Source organism: Pelophylax lessonae, assembly GCF_965119305.1.
Source record: "Pelophylax lessonae genome assembly, chromosome: 1".
NCBI classification, from domain to species: domain Eukaryota; kingdom Metazoa; phylum Chordata; class Amphibia; order Anura; family Ranidae; genus Pelophylax; species Pelophylax lessonae.
This window is the reverse complement of record NC_138768.1, coordinates 493,332,649-493,358,012: the sequence shown is the minus strand read 5'-3', so window position 1 is coordinate 493,358,012 and position 25,364 is coordinate 493,332,649. Positions and strand designations below refer to the sequence as shown.

The 25,364-nt window shown below is 44.6% G+C and overlaps 1 protein-coding gene across 1 annotated transcript in view; it reads left to right on the top strand.

The window, feature by feature from the left end:
- Positions 1–25,364, top strand: part of UBXN6 (UBX domain protein 6) — a 391,844-nt gene that overhangs the window by 203,231 nt on the left and 163,249 nt on the right. Inside the window, exons 3-5 of the mRNA XM_082243194.1 lie at positions 17,340–17,392; positions 17,469–17,588; positions 17,704–17,801. Of these exons, the coding sequence (XP_082099320.1) occupies positions 17,340–17,392; positions 17,469–17,588; positions 17,704–17,801 (271 nt within the window). The remainder of the gene's footprint in view (positions 1–17,339; positions 17,393–17,468; positions 17,589–17,703; positions 17,802–25,364) is intronic.

Below are 25,364 nucleotides of genomic sequence, written 5' to 3'. Positions count from 1 at the left end.
AAAATATTGTTATTTTTTCCACAATTATCGCTCTTTTTTTATTTATAGCGCAAAAAGTATAAATCGCACAGGTGATCAAATACCACCAAAAGAATGTTCTTTTTGTGGGAAAAAAAGGACGTCAGTTTCATTTGGGTACAGCGTCGCACGACCGTTAAACTCACGCAGTGCCGAATCGCAAAATAGGCTCTGGTCTTTGAGCAGCCAAATCTTCCGGGGCTTAAGTAGTTAATAAACGAAAGAAAAAAAAAAAGGTCAGAAATAAACAGCACCAATACACTTCGGTGCAACTTTTAGAAGAACTATAAAAAAGAACATTGGGGGCTTTTGCCACAGCGTTGATAGGGGTGTCATCCCACGTGAACCTTGGGCTAGGTCCCATATGTCGAGAAGTACATAGGTTCTATCCCGAAACCTGCTTTAGCTGCTTCTTAGATTTTGTTGTGTATAAAATCAGCCTGGAACATTTTCCCAGCCTGATGAGACCCTAGCAGTTGAGGCCGCAGGGGTAGAGAAGTTTTGTCGTTGGGTAGTAGGCCCCATTTCTTAGCCACTTTGAGGCCTTCTTCCTTGTTTCTAATGGCGATAGTGTGGTGATCCCTGGAGACTAGGAGTTTGGCAGGAAAACCCCACCAGTAGGGGATATCATGGTTACGTAGCAATTTGGTTAGAGATACAACTTTTTTTCTTGCCAACAGGGTATGCTGGGAGATATCACTGTAAGGACCAGGTAAGGGGGGAATTTTTCCTCAAGAACCTTATGAGTTCATCCTTAACATGTTAGAATTGGATTTTTGCAATGACATCTCTCGGTACTGCATCAGGGAAGTGTGATGGTTTAGGGAGCCTATGAGCTCTGTCTATTTCTCTTTCCAATGTGTCAGGTAGAAAGGTGGCGATTAGTTTCTGTATATATCTCCTTAAGTCAGATGTTAACACAGTCTCTGATATTCCGTAGAATTTTATATTATTCCTGCGGGAGCGGTCCTCAAGGCCAGCTAATTTTAGCTTAATTGCCTGCAGATCGTTGTGAGCATCTAACAGTTCATTATGTGCTGTTGCAAACTCCCCCATTTTAGCCTCCACATGGTTTACTCTGTCCCCCAGTGCTGAGACATCCTCCTTAACCTGCGACATGAAAGTGATTATATCCCTCTGGAGTGAGCCTCTTAGGGATAATAGCATGTCTTTAGGTGTGGTGGCAGTAAGGGGGAGATCTTTTGTTTTATAATCCTCTAGTTGTTCAGTGAATTCCCTAGTGGTGTCTCCAGTAATGGGAGTCAGTGCTGTAGTACCCCTCCTGTTCTGGAGAGTACCATGGTCTCATCTTTTGAGGGCTGCAGGAGGAAGAGGTAGAGGGCGATCCCCCTTTATGCCTTGGAGAGGGACCGCCTTTCTCCTGGTGTGAGTGAAGCCACTCACCCCGCTGGCTGCTCGTCTGAGCCGTTGCCCTGTGTCCGGCGCCATCTTGAGGGGAGGAAGCACCCGACGGGGAGCATAAATCAGTCAATTTGCGGGGCTTCTCTTTTCCCCATCCTGCTTGCTGGGTAGTTGGGGAGGTCATGAGGTAAACTGGAGTCGTGCTATCTTTTTCCGTTCGGGATGGTTGCCTGGGACCCGCTCAGAGATACCCGGAGCTCCTCGCTTATGCGGCCATCGTCCTCAGCTGCAGGCCATTCCCCAAGATATAAATGTTTTATATTAAAGTAGTACTAAAAGCTGAGACTTTTTTTTTTTTGCATGGATATGATCATTTTCAATATATGCGCACAATACTGGTAAAAGTTTCAGAATTTTAAAGGGGTTTTCTCTTACGTCCTCTGACAGTTGCCGCCCCTCATATAGTCTTCACCAATGGGTATTGACCTCGTATCCACAGTAGTAAGCTAGGCAGAAGATTTTGTTAAAAACACAAAACTTTGCATAGACATACCTACAGGGGGCTGTCCCTCTGGTCCCTCTGGTCCAATACCCCCGGCTAGCCTCATTCCCAATTCAGTTTGTCTTTTGCCTAGGTAGGCAGGCTTCCCTGTGCTGGGGCTACAGTCTCAGCCTTTTCTTCTGTTTTATTACATTTTATTTTCTGCTAAGTGTGTTTTTCTTTGCACTAATAGCTTTTGTTCCTGCGCTTAGTTAGTCAGACTTCGGAAGACTACAGCGTTTTGCGTAGCTGGGAATCGGACTGGTTGTACTAGAGCCTTACGGAATCCCAGCCCGCCATCAAGCGTTTAGCTGGCTATGCGTACGCCCTGGCCTCGCAAACAACCTGTCCCTGTCCTCAGGGACAAAGCCCGCGAAGTGGCCACTTCTCTAGGATTTCTCAACTGCGGTACGCCGCGTGTTGCTAGAATCCTGTTTGGCTGACGGCACCCCCACCACCCGGGGTGGGAGGCTTCCCGTCGCAGAGTGTCACCCACAAATTCTCATGGATCGGTGAGTAACATGCTACCCCCTCTGTCTATACATTGTAGCCCGGGGGGGGGGGGTGTGTGTGGGGCCTTCTCTCATGGGGATGGCAGTCTGTTAGAGTCTGTGTGATCCCCTCATGTCTGTGTCCCTGTGGGGGGGTTGCGGGGGTCCCTGAGTCCCTCGGGAGTATTTTTTGTCACTTTAGGGTTACAGACATGGCAGTGGGGGCCGCTGCGGTGTAAAACACGCGGGGCTGCCATTTTGGGTGTGGGCATGCTGTTCTGGCTTCATGTGTGGGCATTCAGCAGCCATTTTCCCTAGTGTATCTGTGCCCTTTCGGGCGCCATCTTTAATGTGGGCAGTGTATGGTTCGGCGGCCATTTTCCCGGAGCCTCCCCATAGAGTTACATGAGCAACCATTTTTCCTTAGTCAGTTCCTGTTTGGGCTTCCAGCGGCGTGACATCACTTCCTTTCTTCAGTCGGATCGAGCTGGAAGCTGGTATAGTACAGCTACACTTCTGGGGGGCTTTTCTATGCTTTTTTTTCTGGGTCATGCCTTACTGGCAGCTATGTTACCTTGTATTAAGCAGCACATGCTGGTCCTCTTTGCGGCGGAGTCCGCCGCTGATTTAAAGGGCCAGCGCCATTAGTAATTAAAGTAAAATTAAAGTAGGTAAAAGTAGGTTTTTTTTGGAGTCCCAGTGCAGCATTTTCCCCCCAGCGCTGGTGTAGGGTTCAGGTATGCCTGAATCTTCTGCGCTAAGCTCCCTTCCTTCTGCACTTGCCACTTTAGCATCTTAAGTGGCTCTGTTGATGTCTGAGCGGACTTTTAGAAAAGACCCAGACTGTCTAAGTCTATTTATCCTGAGCTAGATATGGTTGCCATGGACAGTCTACCCCCTGAAGGGTCTCAGTCCTCTCGGTCGGTGGGGAGGTGGAGGGGGTCGACCCCCCCTCTGGGTCGGCCATAGAACGCACAGCAATGTCTGTGCTTATAGTTCTGTTGTGGATACACTGCATTTAAGGGATGAGCCCCACCCGCCGGGTAAGCGGTCCTCCTTTGGGACCCGCAGAACCCAGAAAGCGGCTCAGGTATTCCCTGTCCCACTGAGTTTCACGTAACGGTGAATGTACAATGGCGCAATTTAATGCTCAAATTTTGTGGTACCTACGCGGTTTCAATACCTTGGTCCCTTTGCGTCTCCGATGGATTCGCACCGGACTGTGGCCCCTAAGGTGGACCACACGGTATCAGGTTCCTTGCTGAAGCCCATGTTCACCTCAGTAATGGTCTCTCAGGCTTTGGTGGAGTGGACTGAGGTGCTCAGATGCACCCTTGTGGCTGATTCCGCCCCTCCTGCTACTTTGGAGATGGTGTACCAAATTGTTCTGGAGGTTTTATGCCTGTGTGATGCGTCCTTGGATCAGGCCCCTTTAGCCTTACGATTCTCTGCTGTCGCAGTGATAATCCGTCGCCTTGTGTGGCTATGGAGCTGGTCGGCGACCAGACTTCCAGGAAGATGGTGTCTGACATCCCTTATGCAGGGAATCGCCTTTTTGGGGACTCCCTGGACGAGTTGGTGAAGGGGGTCACTGGGGGTAAAAGCACTCTGCTGCCCCATGTGTCCAAGGGTAAGTTTTTTCCTCGGTAAGCGGGGCCCTTCCTTTAATCCTAACCAGGGGTCCTATCGTTCCTTTAAGGTACATGACGCGAATCCTTCCAGGCATCTGGTGGCCAGAGGAAGCCTAGGGCAGGTAAGTCTATAGCCGCCCACTCTGGCACAGCGGCCCCGTCCGCCATTCAGGACAGATGGGTTTAGGAACTCTTTCAGTCGGGGTGCAAGATCGAATTTCGATCGCACCCAGCAGACAGATTCTTTGCCTCAAATCTTCATTGACCCCAAATCGTTTTCACGATCTTCAACGGGCGGTTCAGGATCTCCTCGCCCAGGGGGTGATCGTCCCGGTGTCACATCGGGACAGGTTTTTGGGGGTTTTTACTCGAATCTGTTCGCGGTGCCCTGAAAGGAGGGCAAGGTGCGTCCGATTCTGGACCTAAAGTTTCTAGACCGCTTGTGCGGGTTCAAGAATTCTGTATGGAATCCCTCTGATCGGTGGTGGCCTCTCTGAGCCCGGGAGATTCCTGGCTTTTAATCGACCTCAAGAATGCGTTTCTACACATCCTTATATTCAAGGGTCATCAGAGGTGCCTTCGATTCGCAATCGCAGAGGAGCGATATCAGTTCGTGACGTTACCTTAAGGTCTCCCTTCGGCTCCAAGGGTGTTTACCAAAGCTTTGGCTCCTGCTCTGGCCCTGTTGCGGGCGCAGGGGATCGCAATCCTTGGATATCTGGACGATCTCCTGTTAAGGTTGAGTTCCAGTTCAACTCTGTTGCGCGATCTGTCAACCACTGTTCAGACGCTCCAGGAGTTCGTGGGCCATCAACTTTCAGAAGTCGACATTGTTCCCTTCTGTTCGTCTCCCTTATCTGGGAATGGTCCTGGACTCCGCCCTTGCGAGAGTTTTTTCCTGCCGGAGGACATACTCCGGACTCTGCTGAATGAGGTCAGGTCCCTCAGGGACAACGAATCATCATCACTCAGGACCTGCATGCGGTCCCTAGGTTTGATGGTGTCAGCCTTCGAGGCGATGCCGTTTGCACGGTTCCACGCGCGATCTCTGCAAGCGGAGATCCTAGCCAGGTGGGACAGGCATCCTCAGTCCTTGGACAGGAGGATATCTTCGAGTCACCAGGTCAGAGCGGACCTTTTGTGGTGGCTCCGGTCTCTGACGGAAGGGAAGTCCTTCCGGCCGTTGTTATGGTAGGTGCTCACCACGGACGCCAGCCTGTCGGGCGGAGGTGGCGTTCTGGGCTAATTGTTTGACCAGGCCACTTGGTTGGAGGAGGAATTCTCCCTACCGATACATGCCTTGGAACTGAGCACTATCAGACTCGGTTTCCTCCGTTGGTGGGATCGTCTTCAGGGCCACCCTGTGCGGGTGCAGGCGGACAACATTACTGCGGTGGCGTACATCACTCACCAAAGGGGCACCAGAAGTGCCCGGGCGGCCAAGGAAGTGGCCGAGATTTTGCCTTGGGCCGAGACGTGGGTCTTGGCGCTTTCGGCAGTTCACTTTCCGGGTATGGAACACTGGCAGGCCAACTATCGGAGTCACCAGACCCCGGACCAGGGGGAATGGCCTTGCACCCAGAGGTTTTTCAGATGCTGTGTGCGCGATGGCCCGCCTCCTCTAAACAACCAGGTGGGAAGGCACGTGGCAAGCGCGCGCGATCCTCTGGCAGCTGCCTCGGACGCGCTGGTGGTGCCTTGGAATCAGTTTCGCCTGATTTACGCCTTCCCCCCGATCCAGTTGTTGTCACGGTTCCTTCGCAGATTGGTCTCGGAACCGAGGTTGGTGGTCCTGGGGGCCCGGACTGGCCGCGCCGGTCTTGATTCGCGGACGTCATGCAAATGGTCGTCGAGCCTCCCTGGCGGCTCCCCTTATGAGGCGACCTGTTGTCTCAGGGGCTGTTCTTCCATCCTACTTTACAATCGCTGGCCTTGTCGGTGTGGCTGTTAAAAGCCAGATCTTGAGAGATCGGGGTCTCTCGTTGGAGATCACTCCTACTTTGCTTAGAGCTATGAAGGCCTCGTCCGGTAAGATTTCTTATCGTACTTGGAAGGCTTGCTTCGCCTGGTGCAAATCGCAGGGTTTCCATCCTTACTACTTTTCGGTGGCAAGGGTGTTAGCCTTCCTGCAATCCAGTGTGGACCTAAGTCTTGCACTGTCACTGTTGAGGGTCAGTTTTCTACGTTGGCCATTATTTTCAGCGCCCTTTGGCGTCAAGTTCCTTGATCCGCACCTTTATCAAGTCATTAGGCCCCCCCTCGGTGGGCGCCCTTAATCCCTTGGGACTTGAATTTGGTTCTGTCCGTTTTGCAACGTCTTCCCTTTGAGAACATCCGGGAGATTCCTCTGCTTGCACTGTCACGGAAAGTTGCCTTTCTGGTGACAATCAAATCTGCTTGCAGTGTGTCGGAGTTGGCGGTCCTATCTTGCCGCTTCCCCTACCTGGTGATTCATAGGGATAAGGTGGTCTTGCGACCTCATCAATCCTTCTCTCTCCGAAGGTGGTGTCTGGTGTCCATCTCCATGAGGACATTGTTTTGCTTTCACTGTGTGCGAATCCTACGCATCCTACGGAGTTTTGCCTTGCATTCCTTGGCTGTTGTCAGGGCAATCAGGGTTATCTGTCGTCTACGAAATCCTTCAGAAAGTCGGATTCTCTTTTTTGTCCTTCCTGAGGGCCTCGGAAAGGGTATGGCTGTGTCTGCGGCAACCCATCCTGTCTGGTTCAGACGGACGATTGTACAGGCTTATTCGCCTGGGGATCGGGTTCCGCCCTTCCCTGTCACGGCTCACTCTTCTGAGCAGAGGGTGCGTTTTGGGCCTTTCGCCATCAGGCGTCGGTGACCCGGATGTGCAAAGCGGCGACATGGTCGTCCCTGCACACCTTTACAAAGTTTACAAACTTGATGTTTCGGCATCGACAGATGCCTCCTTTGGCCGCAAAGTTCTGGGTGCGGCAGTCCCTTGGGGGAGACATGGCGTTTTTAGCCTGTCCCCTCCTGTGGGGGTTTTTTCCCCCTTGGTTATTTTACCTTCCTGGGGTGTTCGCTCCTGTTGAGCTTTCCTGTTACCCAGTGGGTTACCTTTTTGGTTCAGATAAGATTATTTTATCTGACCTTGGGTGTTTTGTTACCTTGAGACGGTTGCGTTTCCCACCCATCATGTCTACACTGCTTTGGGACATCCCATTGGTGAAGACTATATGAGGGGCGGCGACTGTCAGAGGATGTAAGAGAAAACGGAATTTTGTAAAATCTTACCGTAAAATTCCTTTTGGGGTTCATGGACTATCTACTGCTTGCTACCAAACTGAATTGGGAATGAGGCTAGCCGGGGGTAAAGGACCAGAGGGACAGCCCCCTGTACGTGTGTCTACGCAAAGTTTTTTGTGTTTTTAACAAAATCTTCTGCCTAGCTTACTCCTGTGGACAAGAGGTCAATACCCATTGGTGAAGACTATATGAGGGGCGGCGACTGTCAGAGGACTCAGAGAAAGGAATTTTACAAAATTCTGTTTTTTTTGTTTTAAACAACAAACATGTTATACTTACCTGCTCTGTGTAATGGTTTTGCACAGAGCAGCCCTGATTTGCCTCTTCTGGGGTTCCCCACGGATGCTTCTGGCTCCTCCTGCCCCTCAGAGTGCCCCAATAGCAAGCTGCAAAGTATAGTATAGAGTGCCCCTATAGCAAGGTAGAAAAAACTTCTGCCTTTAGAACCACTGACTTCCTGTCCAGGACTACATGTCCCATGAAGCATTGCTCCTAACACATTCACATTCACAAGTTCTGAGGCCCTTACTGACATGTATGGACGGCATACTGAGCTGTATGTGTGCTTCACTGTATTTCCTGATATTTAACCACTTACCCACTGAGCATTTAAACCCTCTTCCTAACCAGACCAATTTTCGGCTTCCAGTGCTCTCACATTTTGAATGACAATTACTCATGCAACACTGTACCCATATAAAATTTTCGTCCTTTTTTTCACACAAACAGAGCTTTCTTTTGGTGGTATTTAATCATCATTGGGTTTTTTTATTTTTTGTGCTTTAAATGAAAAAAGACCGAAACTTTTGTAAAAAAAAAAATGCATTATTCTTTGTTTCCGTTTTAAAATTTTGCAAATTTAGTAATTTTTCTTCATACATTTTGGCTAAAATTTATACTGCTACATGTATTTGGTAAAAATAACCCAAATAAGTAAAAATTATTTGGTCTTTGAAGGTTAGAGAGTCTACAAGCTATGGTGTCAATCATTGAAAATTCATCACACCTGATGTACTGACGGCCTATCTAATTTTTTGAGACCCTAACAAGCCAGTAAAAAACAAATACCCCCCAAATGACCCCTTTTTTGGAAAGTAGACATTCCAAGGTATTTAGTAAGAGGCATGGTGAGTTTTTTGAAGTTGTAATTTTTTTGCACAATTCTTTTCAAAATGAAGATTTTTTATTTTTTTCACAATGGTCATATTACCATTATATTATAAGTTATTTCTCACACACTGTATAGGCATACTTGCAACTACACCCCAAAATACATTCTGCTACAAAACAGATGACCAAATACTAGGAATGGCCATTCCTGGTGTTTGGTCACCCGTTTTGTCGTGGAACCGCTCGTCTGTGAAGGGCTCCTTGCTGTTGCATGGGCTTCAGTCACCTATATTGCCTTGGGCCACAGGATACAAGTCTCTCCTAGTTGTCATCCCTAGGGGACTACCAGCAATCAATAGTGTAAACCCTTTGATGTGACCCAGACCTGACAGCGAGATTATAGACGGTTGTTTTTATTGATGAGCAAGCACAATCTGATCACTGACACAGATGATAAATTGCATGTAGCAATAACATATACCACTGAAGAAGCACAAAAAAGCTTTGAACCGCTTTGGGTACTGTAATACTGCAATAGATTATAACTTTCTGTGTATTGATACTTTCATGATCAATTATTTGCTACTTACAAATGTGTGTCATGTTATTTTTATGTTATGTGTTAATAATGTACGATTTTTTTATAAAAACATTCATGGACATCTTTCGTGCCTGAAAACTCCCAAACCCTTAGGGGAAACTTTTTCTTCCATGATGTGGCTTGGATGAGCACGGATTGGCACTGAGGTGGCATGGATGAGGCATTGGAAAATGGGGTGGATTTCTGCGCTAAAAAATAAATCTAAATTAAATAAATGTGAAAACAGGTGACTGTGAAACCTCTAGAGTAGATACCTATGTGATATTGGAGGGAAGCTGCACACATGGACCTATAGAGAATCCCAGATTGTAGTACAAAAAATGTGTAGCGCTAAACCCATAAGAAATCAAAATAAAAAAATATATAATTTCAAAAACAGTGATGACGATTAAATTGGTAGTGATCACCAATAAAATTATATAAAGTGAATGTGTACACAAAACAATGAACAAAGAAAAAAGGAAAAGTTGTTTTGCAACAAAAAATAGTCCTTGCGACTTTAGGTCGCTAAATTGTGAAAAGTCCCACTAGATTTCAGAAGGTGGATGTTGTCTTCTATGGCGTATTCAAAAGCGACTTATAATGATCAAAACTGCTTACCAAATAAAGTTGGTCTACCAAATTAACCACTTGCCGACCGTCGCAAGTACATATACTGCGGCGGTCAGCCCCGTGCAGGCAAAGTGACGTATGGGTACGTCACTCGCCTGCGAGCCAAAAGGGGGCGAGCGCGCGCCGCCGGAGGCGCGCTCTCGCTCGTTCACGGGCATCCCCCGCGCGAGTGACCGGCGATTCCAATGTCTGTCGGTCACTAGCGATCTCCCGCTGGAGAGGGAGAAAGGCAGGCGGCTGATGTAAACAAAGCCGCCTGTCATTCTCCCTGGTGTAACTGCAGAGACCATACGATCCTGCTATGTAGCATCGTATGTCTCTGTGGTTACATCCAAAGCCACGCCCCTTTACAGTTAGAAGCACGCCCCTAGGGACACTTAACCCCTTGCTCTCTAATAAAGTTAACCCCTTCCCTGCCAGTGTCATTTTTACAGTAACAGTGCATATGTATAGCACTGATTACTGTAGTAATGTTACTGGTCCCCCCAAAAGTGTCAAAAATGTCAGTCAAGGGTCCGATCTGTCCACCGCAATGTCGCAGCCCCGCAAAAAAAATTGCAGATCGCCGCCATTACTAGTTAAAAAACAAAAACAAAAATGACATAAATCTTTCCCGTAGTTAGTAAACGCAATAACTTTTGCGCAAACCAATAAAAATATGCTTTATTGCGATTTTTTTCACCAAAAATATGTAGCGGAAAACAAATTGGCCTAAAATGTTAAGATATTTTGATTTTTACATTTTTTTGGTGGCGGAATTTAAAAAAAAATGTGAAAAATATTGTTATTTTTTCAAAATTGTTGCTCTTTTTGTTTATAACGCAAAAAGTAAAAATCGCACAGGTGATCAAATACCACCAAAAGAAAGCTCTAATTGTGGGGAAAAAAAGGTCGTCAATTTCATTTTGGTACCGCAACGCACGACCGCGCAATAGTCCGTTAAAGTCACACAGTGCAGAATCGCAAAATAGGCCCTGGTCTTTGAGCAGCCAAATCCTCCGGGACTTCAGACAGATTGACAGACCTTGGTTTACTTTTGATAAGATGACAGAATCCACTTGCTGAGCTTCTCATTAGTATGAGGGAAGAAGGCTCACAAAGGCAGGTGTTCAAAGACCATATAAATAGAATAAAAGAAAAAAGCACATAGTGTAACACCGTAGATAAATTGGCAAAAGGAAAGGAAATGTAAGAATAGCACTCACATGATATCCTTATACTTAAGGTGTCTCCCAAGTGACCCCAATCAGGGAAAAGGAAGAGCCGCACATCCCAAGAAAATGGCAAACGACACATGCAAAGCACTTGTAAAACAAGTGTACACCCGTGGAATGTCACCAAACAAAGGGCAATTATTTGAGCCTCTTACCAGATGCACGTTGTCACCCAATCAAGGAATAGACCTCACCCAGTATATGTAGTTACTCAAGGGATACCTCAGGCATATGGAGCGATGAGTAGACATTCAAATCCCCAAAAGAGACAAAAACAAATGTACAGACATAGCGTAATCCCGTTTAAAAAAACATTATTTATTGATTAAAAGTTAGACTCATATGCTGTGATGCAGTAATGGGCATGTAAAACATACAAGCGGTGCTGGAGAAGGATAACAGCGTCTTCATGTAAAAAATCGTTGGCCGGCTCCGGGGACATGGTAACGTCACCCAACGCGTTTCATCATTGGTTTGGCGTCGTCAGGGGCGTGGTTGTCAGAGAGCCTCCACGCCTATTTATATCCCCCGTATAGGACGGTAGGCGGTGCGAGCGCCTGCCAATTAGAATGATTGCTACAGAAGGGCGGAAGTGATGGCAACAGGAAGTGCTCAGTAAGGGAAAGCAAACAGGGCACAAGAAAGGGCAGAAGTGACAACCTCTGCAATTGCGATTTGTATCTCACCTAGACATATGCCGGTTTTCAGTAATTCGATATATCGCGGTATTGCCTACCCACGGTATTGTTATTGTGGCATTTTTAAAATACCGAGTTTCTCTGCTCTTCAAGTCTGCCTGACTTTAGAATAGATACATTTTCAGTGAGCTGGATGACTCATTCACTCACTCAATAGAAACAGCTCTGGTAATATGATCCTAGAGTGAGAGACTTAGCTCCTCCCTGTAACCAATCAAACGGCTCCCACTCAGCACACACCCACCTGCTTTTCCAGGGCTCAGACACAGAAACACTGCTAATACAAGCAAGTTTCTGCAGATAGAATTAGATAGATAGAATTAGATAGATATTATATATATATTTATACATAGATAGATAGAGATATACATATATACATACATACATGGGCATAGCAGTATATATATATATATATATATATATATAGTATATATATATATATACACGCGCATAGCAGCCCACATTACATTATTATATAGCCATCAAGCAGTGTCTGGCCTACCTGGTGATGACCTGGCGCTCTGATCCGATGGCCTGGTCTTTAAAGGGGCAAATCCTTGCCGTCCAGAAGTGGTTAAACCTGCAGGAGGTGTTTTTATCTATTAATGACTTTACTATTGCTTTAGGCCTGGTTCACATGTATGCGGGTTGGGGCACCACATTTGCACAGGCATAGCAGCCCATTGATTTGAATGGGCTTGTGCTGCTATGCCTGCGTTTTCAGCTGAAAAAAGGTGCATGCAGAATTTAAAAAAATGCAGTGGCCATGAAATCCATCCTTCTTTTGCACCATGCGACTTACCTGCAGTTGCTGCACACGCAAACTGTGTTTTTAAATGCCGTGCCCACGTATACAAAAAACGCAGAAAGCTTGCAAGAGCAGGAACTGCAGGTAAGTCGCATGGTGCAAAAGCAGGATGGATTTCAAGGCCACTGAATTTAAAAAAAATGATGCATGCACCTTTTTTCTGCGGAAAATGAGGGCATAGCAGCCCGTTCAAATCAATGGGCTGCTATGCCTGTGCAAATGTGGGCCGCCAACCCGCATACATGTGAACCAGGCCTAAAGCAATAGTAAAGTAATTTATGAATAACAACACCTCCTTCAGGTTTAACCACTTCTTGACCACAAGGATTTGCCCTCTTAATGACCAGGCCATCGGATCGGAGCCGAGCGCCAGGACAGGTAGGCCAGACACTGCTTGATGGCTTATTTTAGGCCTGGTTCACAGAGTCTGTACTGACTGACTATATAATAATGTGCATAAGTGAACCAAAGCCCCTAAATTCAGCAATGAAATTCAAGTGAGGTAGAAATTTAATAATTTAAATTTAATAATTGAATACCGTGATAATACCGTATACCCTGGCAAAACCTTAATCAATTAATCGCAGCATGAAAATCTGATACCGTCACAAGCCTAATCTCACCGCAGAGGATCAGATCAGCAAAATTACATGGAAATGAATTTTAAAACGGATCAAGTGGCGGCTGGTGCTCAAAACACGGTAAAAAATTGTGTGACTTTACATTTATTAGATGAAGCTAAATAAGTGTCAGAGCAACTCATCCTTATTCACATCATGGCTCAATAGGAAGTTTCAAACAGACATACAATTTGTATGATACAAAGCATCAAAGGCAGCTACTTTGGTTCTAGTGAACCCAGAAACCATTCTAACCCCTAACCCTGCCAAGCCTCTATAGACAATAGTAAAGCTTTAGCAGGGCAGGCTTGAATGAGTTAAGCCCATTGATTTGTACAACTCCCCCATGCTAATAGTCTCCCCTGTGTGTAAGTCGCCTATGGCCAGGCTGAGCACATCCTCAATAACCCAGTGTATGTGTGTGGTGTGTGTGTGTGCTGCTATTGTGCCTGCAAAGCCAGCCACAGCGCCACTCTCCGCAGAGCTGTGAGCCCAGCCTGGTGGGAGGATGGATGGTGCCTTCCAGGCTCTGGCACGGTGAGAAGTCCCCTGGAGGGGGTTGCACACAGCTATAGGAACAGGGACTGGCACACACACAGTTTAGTGCCAGTTTAGGAAAAAGCATTGTTACATTTTCTTCCCTGTACCCTAACGAAGCCTAACAGTGTGTGGGCCGGGCCCCTCTGAGGCATCACATTCACTTGCCTTGAACTGTACACTTACCTCACGGACGGTGACCTGCGTGGTGTGGCGTGCTGCTGCTCTGAGAGTAGTAGGCCCGGGGCGGCGGCGGGAGTCAGACTGTCACACAACACTTTCTGGCTGGCTGCGGACTGGAGTGTGGAGTTGCGGATGCAGACTCTGCATGCGTGGCCGGCGTGCAAAGAACTGGAGAACCAGGCGGTGGTCACTCACTGGAGTGGAGACAAACAACTGTGTGTGATCTCTTCTGACTTCCGATGCGTGGCTTAGCGGCTCTCCTCTCGGACAGCGGGAAGGTGTCGATGATCACGATGCCGGGACACAGTGTCTGGTGCATGCACCGCCCCCACACGCCACGTCACAGGTCCTGGGATGTCCTCCTGTGTGATTGGTCCAGGCTGGAGTCTGGACCAATCACAGGCAGGACATCACAAAAGTGGGGAGTGTCGGGGCGCATTGCTCTGCGCCCGATGACCCCCAGAAGGCCGCCAATCGGCGCCTCTGCCCGCCGCATGTGGGGTGAACCCCCCCCCCCATACCCACCAATAGGTCCGGCGCCCCTAGTGGGCTAAAAATTGAATTTTTTTTTTAATCTTTTTTTTTTCTTCTTTTTTTGGGGGGGGCGGTGCCCCTGCGCCCCCTATAGACAGGCTGCCACTGTATATGAATATATCAGACAATTCTGAACCCCTATAATGATCTAAATGGCGTATTAATGATTTTTTGCACCGAAGTCCGCTCTTCTCCTCGTTAGAGTAAAAAACAGAAATACAAAAATTTATAAAACAAACCGTGCTAATAATAAAACCTATAAGTAACAATTATTTTGCCAAATAAGGAGCAAAATATAAGTTGGCATTTGAGATGACGATATTAGCATTCAGAATAGCCCTAAATACTTATGTGATAGTACCAACGCCCTCTAGTGGTCATAAAGGAAAAAACATCTTTATGCAATATGGCACATAATACTGATGAAATAAAATTATTAAAACAAATTTCATGTATACATATCAATCCTTATATCCCTAAGGCAAATAATATTGACATGCCCTAAGGGGCAGAATGGAAAGATATTGTATTGAAAAAAAATAAAATATATTATAATATACAGTATATAATATAAAATATAATAAAGAGGTGACCAAACAAAAATATTTCAACTGTTGTTGATAAAACAATTGACGTCCCATTCGGCATTTAAGCCAAAAGGGGCATACGTTTTGAGACAGTATATCCACCGTGTTTCAGCCTTAGAGATCTCCAATTTGTTTTAATAATTTTATTTCATCAGTATTATGTGCCATATTGCATAAAGATGTTTATGACCACTAGAGGGCGTTGGCAATATCACATAAGTCCTTAGGATATTCTGAATGTTGATATCGTCATCTCAAATGCCAACTTATATTTTGCTCCTTATTTGGCAAAATAATTGTTACTTATAGGTTTTATTATTAGCACTGTTTGTTTTATACATTTTGGTATTTCTGTTTTTTTACTCTAACGAGGAGAACAGCGGACTTCGGTGCAAAAAATCATTAATATGCCATTTGGATCATTATTATAGGGGTTCAGAACTGTCTGATATATTCATATATATATATATATATATATATATATATATATATATATATATATTGTTTTGATCCGTTTTAAATTTCATTTCCATGTAATTTTGCTGATCTGATCTTCTGCGGTGAGATACAATCGCAATTGCAGAGGTTGTTTCCCTTACTGAGCACTTCCTGTTGCCATCACTTCCGCCCTTCTGTAGCAATCATTCTAATTGTCAGGCGCTCGCACCGCCTACCGTCCTATACGGGGGATTTAAATAGGCGTGGAGGCACGTCTGACAACCACGCCCCTGACGACGTCAAACCTATGACGAAACGTGTTGTGTGGAGTCAGACGTGACGTGACCACGCCCCCGGAGTCGGCCTACGATTTTTTACATGAAGACGCTGTTATCCTTTTCCAGCACCGCTTGTATGTTTTACATGCCCATTACTGCATCACAGCATGTGAGTCTAACTTTTAATCAATAAATAATGTTTTTTTAATTGGGATTACGCTATGTCCGCACATTTGTTTTTGTCTCCTTTGGGGATTTGAATGTCTACTCATCGCTCCATATGCCTGAGGTATCCCTTGACTAACTACATATACTGGGTGAGGTCTATGCCTTGATTGGGTGACCACGTGCATCTGGTAAGAGGCTCAAATAATTGCCCTTTGTTTGGTGACATTCCACGGGTGTACACTTGTTTTACAAGTGCTTTGCATGTGTCGTTAGCCATTTTCTTGGCATCTGCGGCTCTTCCTTTTCCCTGATTGGGGTCACTTGTGAGACACCTTAAGTATAAGGATATCATGTGAGTGCTATTCTTACATTTCCTTTCCTTTTGCCAATTTATCAACGGTGTTACACTATGTGCTTTTTTCTTTTATTCTATTTATATGGTCTTTGAACACCTGCCTTTGTGAGCCTTCTTCCCTCATACTAATGAGAAGCTCAGCAAGTGGATTTTGTCATCATCTTATCAAAAGTGAGCCAAGGTCTGTCCATTAATTTGGTAGACCAACTTTATTTGGTAAGCAGTTTTGATCACTATAAGTCGCTTTTGAAGCCGCCATAGAAGACAACATCCACCTTCTGAAATCTAGTGGGACTTTTCACAATTTAGCGACCTAAAGTTGCAAGGACTATTTTTTGTTGCAAAACAACTTTTCCTTTTTTCTTTTTGTTCATTGTTTTGTGTACACATTCACTTTATATAATTTTATGGATGAGGCATGGTTGAGGCATGAATGAGGCATGGATGTGGCATAATTAAGGCATGGATGTGGCATAGTTGGGGTATAGAAGAGGCAGGGGGGCGGTTGGAGCTGCGGTTTCTCTCCTCTACTCGCACGCTGTACCAATTGTCGTGTACAGTGTGCGAGGAGAGAAATGAACCGGACATGCGCCAGTTTGTTGACAAGTGATCGCTCTGTCATTGGACAGAGCGATCACGTGGTAAAGGGCCGCTGTCATTGACCCTTTACCACGATCCGTGATGCGCCGGGTCCCCAGGACCCGACGAGCATGTACCTTTCTGTGTGCGCGCCCCAGGGGGCGCGCGGGAAGCGCAATTCTGGGAGGACCTCATTGTACACCCTCTCAGAATAAGCCGACCGTGCTGTAGCGGTCATACAGCTATGGCCCGGTCTTCAACTGGTTAAACAAATAATGCATTCTGTATGCAGGACATTTAATCGGCTGACCAACTAATCGATTATGAAAATAGTTAACTATTTTCATAATCGATTAGTTGTTTCGGCCCTAATAGACTTCCCTGTCAGTACTATTGTTCAGGCCGGGCTGGGAGCCGTGCCAGGTGTCCTCCAATAAGCATCACTTGCTGGGATACTAGCTGATCCTATACTAAAGTACCCAAGTGGACTGGGTGATCACAGGAATGTCAAGAATTTAGACCCTCCGCCCACCTTTCAGCCTTAGAACATGAGGGAGGCAGTCACATTACATAACACACTTATAGAATTCAAGTTGTCACCATATCTGTTAATTGCACATTGACAGGAAACACTCACATGCATGGGTTTGTATATAGAGTCATGTTTTGCCTGATCTATGAAATGTTTAATCTCTTTTTAGTGACAAAGCCCCTAGAATCTCACCAGGAAGTGAATATAATTCCAAAATGCAAGGTAAGTTGGTTTTCAGAGATAAACTAAAATAATCATCTGTCATGGACCAGAAAAAATATGTACATTTCTTTGACAGAATATGTCTGCACCTGAAAAGGAATCTACTGTGTGTAATGTTCTGTTCAGATGCCCACTAACTGGAGAGATCCTAAGGACAGAGGAAAAAGAATCACACATGAGAAAATCCATAGAGTTGGTAAGTGCAGGCATAATACATTTACAATTTAGACAGAAAAAATGAAAACACTTGTTTTCATGCTTTATCCAGATGTACTGCGCTGCTTTACATGTTTTGCCTTGATTTCTCGTAGCTGTCACACACTGATCCAATTACTGCATCAATTATGAAGATTTACACACTTAATAAGGATCAAGCCAAAGTGAAAGTGGGCGTTGAGACTATAACAAAGTAAATGAGCATTCTGGTATTTCTTTGAAAATATATTATTGGTATTGTATAAATCCTTCTTTAAAATTATTTTATTAATGTGTTTATTCATACACTGTTTTCAGGGCAAGAACAAGAATTTGTTGTGTGTTGAAAAATCAGTAAAAGACTACCAGAAAGTTTGAATCAAACTGATATCCATAATGCTAGCTTAAGATACAGTTGTGCTCATAAGTTTACATACACATACCCTGGCAGAATTTATGATTTCTTGGCCATTTTTCCGAGAATATGAATGATAGCACAAAAACTTTTCTTTTACTCATGGTTAGTGTTTTGCTGAAGCCATTTATTATCAATCAGCTGTGTTTATTCTTTTTAAATCATAATGACAACAGAAACTGCCCAAATGACCCTGATCAAAAGTTCTTAATACCGTGTTTTGCCCCCTTTACCATCAATGACAGCTTGAAGTCTTTTGCGGGATTTGTGGATGAGGCTCTTTATCTTCTCAGATGGTAAAGCTGCCCATTCTTCCTGGCAAAAAGCCTCCATTTCCTGTAAATTCTTGGGCTGTCTTGCATGAACTGCACGTTTGAGATCTCCCCAGAGTGGCTCAATGATATTGAGGTCAGGAGACTGAGATGGCCACTCCAGAACCTTCACTTTATTCTACTGTAGTCAATGATAGGTCGACTCGGCCTTGTGTTTAGGATCATTGTCATGTTGGAATGTCCAAGTACGTCCCATGCGCAGCTTCTGGGCTGATGAATGCAAATTTTCCTCCAGTATTTTTTGATAACATACTGCATTAATCTTGCCATCATTTCTGACCAAATTTCATGTGCCTTTGTAGCTCACACATCCCCAAAACATCAGCGATCCACCTCCGTGTTTCACAATACGAGTGGTGTACTTTTCATCATAGACCTTGTTGACTCCTCTCCAAAGTAGTGTTTATGGTTGTGGCCAAAAAGCTAAATTTTGGTCTCGTCACTCCAAATGACTTTGTGCCAGAAGGTTTGAGGCTTATCTCTGTGCTGTTTGGCATATTGTAAGCCGGATACTTTGTGGCATTTGGGTAGTAATGGCTTTCTTCTGGCGACTCGACCATGCAGTACATCTTTCTTCAAGTGCCTCCTTATTGTGCAACCACATGTTTTCCTGTATTTCACCTGAAGTTATTTGTGGGTTTTTCTTTGCATCCCAAACAATTTTCCTGGCAGTTTTGGCTGAAATGTTGGTTGGTCTAAAGTGACCGTGGTTTGGTTTCAACAGAACCCCTCATTTTCTACTTCTTGATTAGTTTGAACATTGCTGATAGGCATTCTCAATTCCTTGGATATCTTTTTATATCCCTTTCCTGTTTTATACAGTTCAACTGCCTTTTCCTGCAGATCCTTTTGACAATTCTTTTGCTTTCCCCATGACTCAGAATCCAGAAACGTCAGTGCAGCACTGGATGAAAGATACAAGGGTCTGTCAGGAGTCCAGAAACTCATTGGCCTTTTATACACACACTAATTACAAGCAAACAGATCACAGGTGAAGATGGTTACCTTTTAATAGCCATTCAAACCCCTTTGTGTCAACTTGTGTGCATGTTATCAGGCCAAAATCACCAGGGTATATAAACTTTTTTGATCAGGGTAATTTGGGTAGTTTCTGTTGTCATTATGATTTAAAAAGAGTAAATACAGTTGATTGATAATTAATGGCTCCAGCCAAACACTTACCATGAGTAAAAGAAAAGTTGTTGTGTTATCATTCATATTCTCGGAAAAATGGCCAAGAAATCATACATTCTGCCATGGTATGTAAACTTATGAGCACAGCTGTAGCTTATTCCTGTCACTTTTCAACATGCCATACCCTGGACAGCTGATACACATTCACTGTGAAAAATATAGTGTAAGGCATAGGGGAGGTATAAAATGAAAAAAAGGAAAGGAAAAAAATATTAAAAAAAATAAATAAAAAAATGTGGGTTATGGAGGAAGGCTGTGGAAGGAAAAGTCTAGGAAAAAGGATTAAGGAGCAGAAATGTTGTGCAGGGTTCTCCAAATTGGGTATTATCAGAAGTTGTGAAGGGGCCAATTACCTAACCAGAGGTCGACAGTAGGGTTTGGTAGAATGAGGAGAAAGTGAACCCACTCTTTGCAAAATTGTTCTTTCTTATTGACTGTGGCCATCATGTGTACTGTGGCTGTGCCTCCTCCATCAAATGCACTTCATTAATCTTGGTGAACCATAAGCTTAATTGGTGGTGTCCTAGATTGCTTCCAGTATAGTGGATTACACAATTTTTCTGCGTTAAGTAAATGTATGAGAAAAGGCATTGTAGATCTCTTTAACTCCTTACCCACTGGGCAATTATACCCCCTTCCTAACTAGACCAATTCTCAGCTTTTAGTGCTCTCACATTTTGAATGACAATTACTCAGTCATGCAACACTGTTTCTTTCACACAAATAGAGCTATCTTTTGGTGGTATTTAATCATTACTGGGTTTTTTATTTATGGGCAGTCCCAGGAGGTATACACCCACACCCAGCTATAGTCAGGAGTAAGGACCTGGTTCCTTGCTGGGATCTCCGGTCCTGGCAATAAGTTTTCTTTTTAAATGGATTTTTTCCAATCTTTGTTATTTTGCTCCTGTGAGAATCTATTATCAACTGCCAGAGTGAGCGACGGACTGGATAATCTAGATCCAGACTAACCCCCCAGTCAGGCCTCAGCTTCGCGCTTGGTTCGCTGCGACATAGCCCCACTGGACAGGGACTGGCCTGTGAGTTAACCACTTACCGCATACTGACGTATATTTACGTCGGCAGACTTTGTGGTAGTATACCGGGATGATGCCTCTAGCTAGAGACACTATCCCGGTACCGTGGTTTAGTGCCAACGGTCGGCTTTCCGTCGGTAACGACCGATGCGGCTCGGGAGCTGCTCGATCATTACCCGGGTAACACCACCCCCCCCCCCGCCGCCTTCCGTGACTTTGCTCGGGGCTCCCGTCCCACCGGGAGCCCCGAGCACCCAGCCGGCACGCCCGCCGGCTGGATGGAGCCCCGATCAAAGCCGGAAACGGCTTTGATCGGGTCTCCGATGATGTAACACGGAGGCGGCGTCCATGACGTCACTTCCGGGTTACTGTGCTGCAAAAGGCGAGAAATTTAAAAAACGACTTTATGCAAAAACGCCGTTTTCGGCGTTTTGCATACATGGAAGTGTAGTGTAGTGGAGGGGTCTAGGGTCGATCCCTCCATAAAGAGTACCTGTCACTACATGTAAAACTGAGGGGACCCTGCGCTTATGGATAAAGTGCTAGTGTGTCAAATACGTGCTCATAAATGTGTGAATATTTAAAGCTGCTAGCTGCAGTGTAAAAGTGCTAGTGCTCTTTTAAAATATATAAAACTGTGATTTCAGCGCTGCTTAAAACTACTAATACTGGTATCAAAAAATTCTATAAATATATGAAAGATCACAAACTTCATAAAAAACTTCATAAAAAACTTCATAAAAAAACTGCATAAAAATCATAAAGTGCTGTTAAATCAATACATCAATTACTATTGAATCAGTGCATATATAAATAAATGTCCATTAATTCATCATAACGCTGTGATGAATCCTTCCACTTAAAATCATACAGGTGCTTAAGTGCTCGATTTGTGCTTTATTCGGGGTCTCCCCCTTTTGGTTATCTACTCACCGCCAAAAGATTATATTCAGGCATGCAAGAGCTGTTGTACACTGCTTCTCCACTTAATGTGCGGTCATTGCTGTGAGTAAAGATCCATCCCCGATTTCCTCATGAAAAGAAAGCCGTTCATGGTGAAGATCGTTTTTAAAAAGCATTTATTTGGGGTAAAACAGTGGGGATTATACTCACAAACATAGCAAAATCACATGCAGAAATACACAGAGCGGCTCGGCGGCTAGCTGCTCCTGCAGCATACACTCCACCGGCCGGAGGTCACGTGGTACTCGCTCGACCAATCGCTAGATGCGTTTCGCTGTAAGACACAGCGTCATCTGTAGCTGACATGCAGAGCGTACCACTGTGTTAAATAGGCTTAGATTGCCACTCCTACTTTGTATCTAGTTCGTAGACCGATACATTTACTTCTGGACATTGACTGCTCTTAGTCTATGCAATTACTATGTTGGAGTGGATACTTTAATAGTAAACATTCTGTTACAATGCTTCTATTTAAAAACAGTCTGAGGTCACTCAATAGTGCCTTCTCCTGGTGGATTCTAAAACTTTTAAGCTTGTGATAGATTTGGGCTCATACATCTTTCGATTGTTCATGAGCGATTCCAGTGAATACATAATTATTCATACATATATAAAAAATATAAATATAAAATCAAGGTTTATATTAAATTACAGAGATCAATGATTACAGGCTGGAACAAGAGTTACTAATATATAAATATACATCTTAAAAAATCGTATTAAAAAATATATATTTGCATCTAAAAAACTTTTCATCTTCAAACAATTGTCTAAAAAAATATATTAAAAGTCATTAATAAAACAATTTATATCAATTTCGACGTTTAACCCTTTAGGTGCCATACTGTCTAATTTGTGAATCCACCATGTTTCATTTTGTGAAATAGCTCTTTTCATGTTTGTACCTCTCCAGTGTCTTTCTATTGTATCTATTGCACAGAATTTTAGTTTGCTCGGGTCTTTGTTGTGACAGATTCTAAAATGATTAGATAAACTGTGCTTCTCGAAGCCTTTTTTAATATTCGCAACATGTTCTCTTAATCGGATTCTTAATTCCCTGGTGGTACGTCCTATATATTGGAGTCCGCATTCACACTCCAATAGATAGGTAACATGGGTGGTTCTACAAGTTATGAATTTTTCTATTTTGTATTGGCGCTTTGTGACATTGGATGTGAAATGTGTTTCTTTTTTTGATTTATTGTTCTTTCTACAAGTGCGACAAATGACACAATTGCCGCATCGATAATACCCTTTTTGGTCTAAAAACGTCACCATTTTTTTCGGGGGATCGGGTATATTTTTGGCAATTTTGTCTTTAAGAATGGGTGGTCTTCTGTAAATAAAATGGGGTTTTTTTGGTAAAATGTTTTTACTACATATTGGTGTCACAAGGGATGTTTACATTGCTTGTGACAGCAATAAAAGTGATGAGATTTTTTTTTTTTTTTTAAACTGTAATAAAGTTAAAAAACATAAATCAATAAATAGGAAAAAAAAATTTTTAGCCGCCCTCGTCACCGTTAGCTCGCGCACAAAAAAAACGTATACGGAAGTCGAGCCGCGAATTAAATTGCTGTTCAAACCACACATGTGAGTTATCGCCGCGATCGCCGGAGCGTGAGCAATAATTTTAAAAAAAGAGCTACACTCTAACTCTAAACTGGTAACCGTTAAATAAATTTAAAGCGTCGCCTATTGAGATCTCTATTGACCGTAGTTTGTCGCCATCCCACGGGGGGGCGCAATTTTAAACCGTAACATTTTGGGTATCTATTTACTCGGCGTGACATCATCTTTCACAATATACAAAAAAAATGGGCTAACTTTACTGTTTAGTATTTTTTAAATGCAGTGAAATATGATTTTTCAAAATTTTTCCAAAAAAATGGCGTTTTATAGACCGCTGCGCAAATACCGCATGACAAAAAATATTGCAATGACCGACATTTTATTCTCCAGAGTCTTTGCTAAAAAAATATATATAATGTTTGGGGGTTCTAAGTAGTTTTCTAGGAAAAAATACTGTTTTTAACTTGTAAACAAAAAGTGTCCAAAATAGGGCTGGGGCTTAAGTGGTTAAACATCTCGCGAGGGCACATACGACCTGCCCCTTGCTTGATTTGCAGCGTTTCTTCTGGCCAACACCACCCACATCCTGATGGAGCGGTGGTCTGTCAGAAGCGGTGCCCACCCTGTTCCTGGTACCTGGTATGGTACGTAGCTGTCCCCCCTCTTCCCCTGGAGGGTTTTGGGGAGGACAAGGGCCCCTCGCTGGGATGGTGGGACCCCCGAGTCCCCCCCCCCCCCACCAGCCTTCTAAAAATTTGGTGGTCACGGTGGGTGACTTTAGCCACTACCCTCCATTTGGGCATCTCCCCCCTGCGCCCCTGGGTGGTCAGCTCCACTGAGGCTCGCGCCCAGGTGGCTGGGCATCCACAAAAATGTATGCCATGGCCTACTAGGCCGTGTGGCCGAGTCACCACAGTTGGGGGGGCGGCCTCAGTGAGCCTGGCTGGGATGAGTGCACTTGCGGCTGGGCCTCCACACAAATTAAGGCTGCGGCTTGCGGCCTACTAGGCCATACGGCCGGCTTGGCACCTCCCCTGGAAGAGGTGGTGCTGTGGGGGTGGTTTAATTTTGATGGCAACCATTATTGTGGAAGGCACCTACCCCTTTTAGCGCTGCAGGACCATCAGGATTTCCTGCCTGCGAGTCAGCATCACGGCGGACGGCCCCCTTTTAGGGGGACTATTTCCTATTGTGCGGGTCTCTATGGAGATAAAAGATACGGTTGATAGGAGAGCGGAGGCTCTGGCCCGCCATATGTTTCACTATGGCTGGTTTGGAGCTTAGACGGGTATTTCCTGTTGCCCTGGTTTCGCAAACTGACGAGTGAGCTAAACTTTTACGCCGGGAATAGTTGCCAACATTTAATAAAAATTTCCAGAGACACTTTGCAGCACAGCTATCAATTACCACACCCACTTCCCTGAAGCTCTGCCCACTCTGCATAATTAATCTTGCCTACTTATGAGATTATAGAGTCTACTCAATATAGAGAGAATTACAGGAAATTAAAAAGGGAATTTCAAACTTAAGGCCACAGTAGCAGAGTTGGAATAAGTCTCCCATTCAGCTGCACTACTTCTGGGTAACATTTATGGGCAGCCCGATTAACAGGCACTTCCAGGGATAATATAAATTACCTGGGACAGGCTCCTATTTGCAGGGACTGTCCCAGGAAAAAAGGGACAGTTGGCAAGTGTAACAGATCCCCAATACTTGGACCAAGTATTTCTGTCTTAAGTCCCCAGAATCTCAAGTGATGCAGTGACCCGGCCCTTCAATTCCCCCCAAACATTAGCCTGAGCTCAATGAAGGGTAAAACAAGACACTTTATTCACCAACTCACTTCCAATATATATCCAGTTTTAGGAGCTTGATTACATCATGCAAATGTATGTATACAGAACATAATTAACATACCTGGCCATCTGGACAGACACAGGTGAATGACATTGCAGGTTCAGACAGGATTAGCATTATTATAATTGACTCTGCAAACAACCAGCCCAAACATAGCCGAATACACTTTCCTAGAAGTGTGAACACACTTAACCTCTAAACAGATGAAAGCAGAAGACATAGGCTCTCAGACGGCCCGTCTCCATTTTCAACACACCTTATTATAAATGTCAATACACATCCCCACAGTAGACGTCATTAGCATCTCTTTAGTCTCTCAATGTGTGGAGAAGTCCTCTGCTGCAACATGCAGCTTTAGGCCTGTAACATTGATCCCAGTCTGGGTCTGTATCTTGGGGTGATATGGA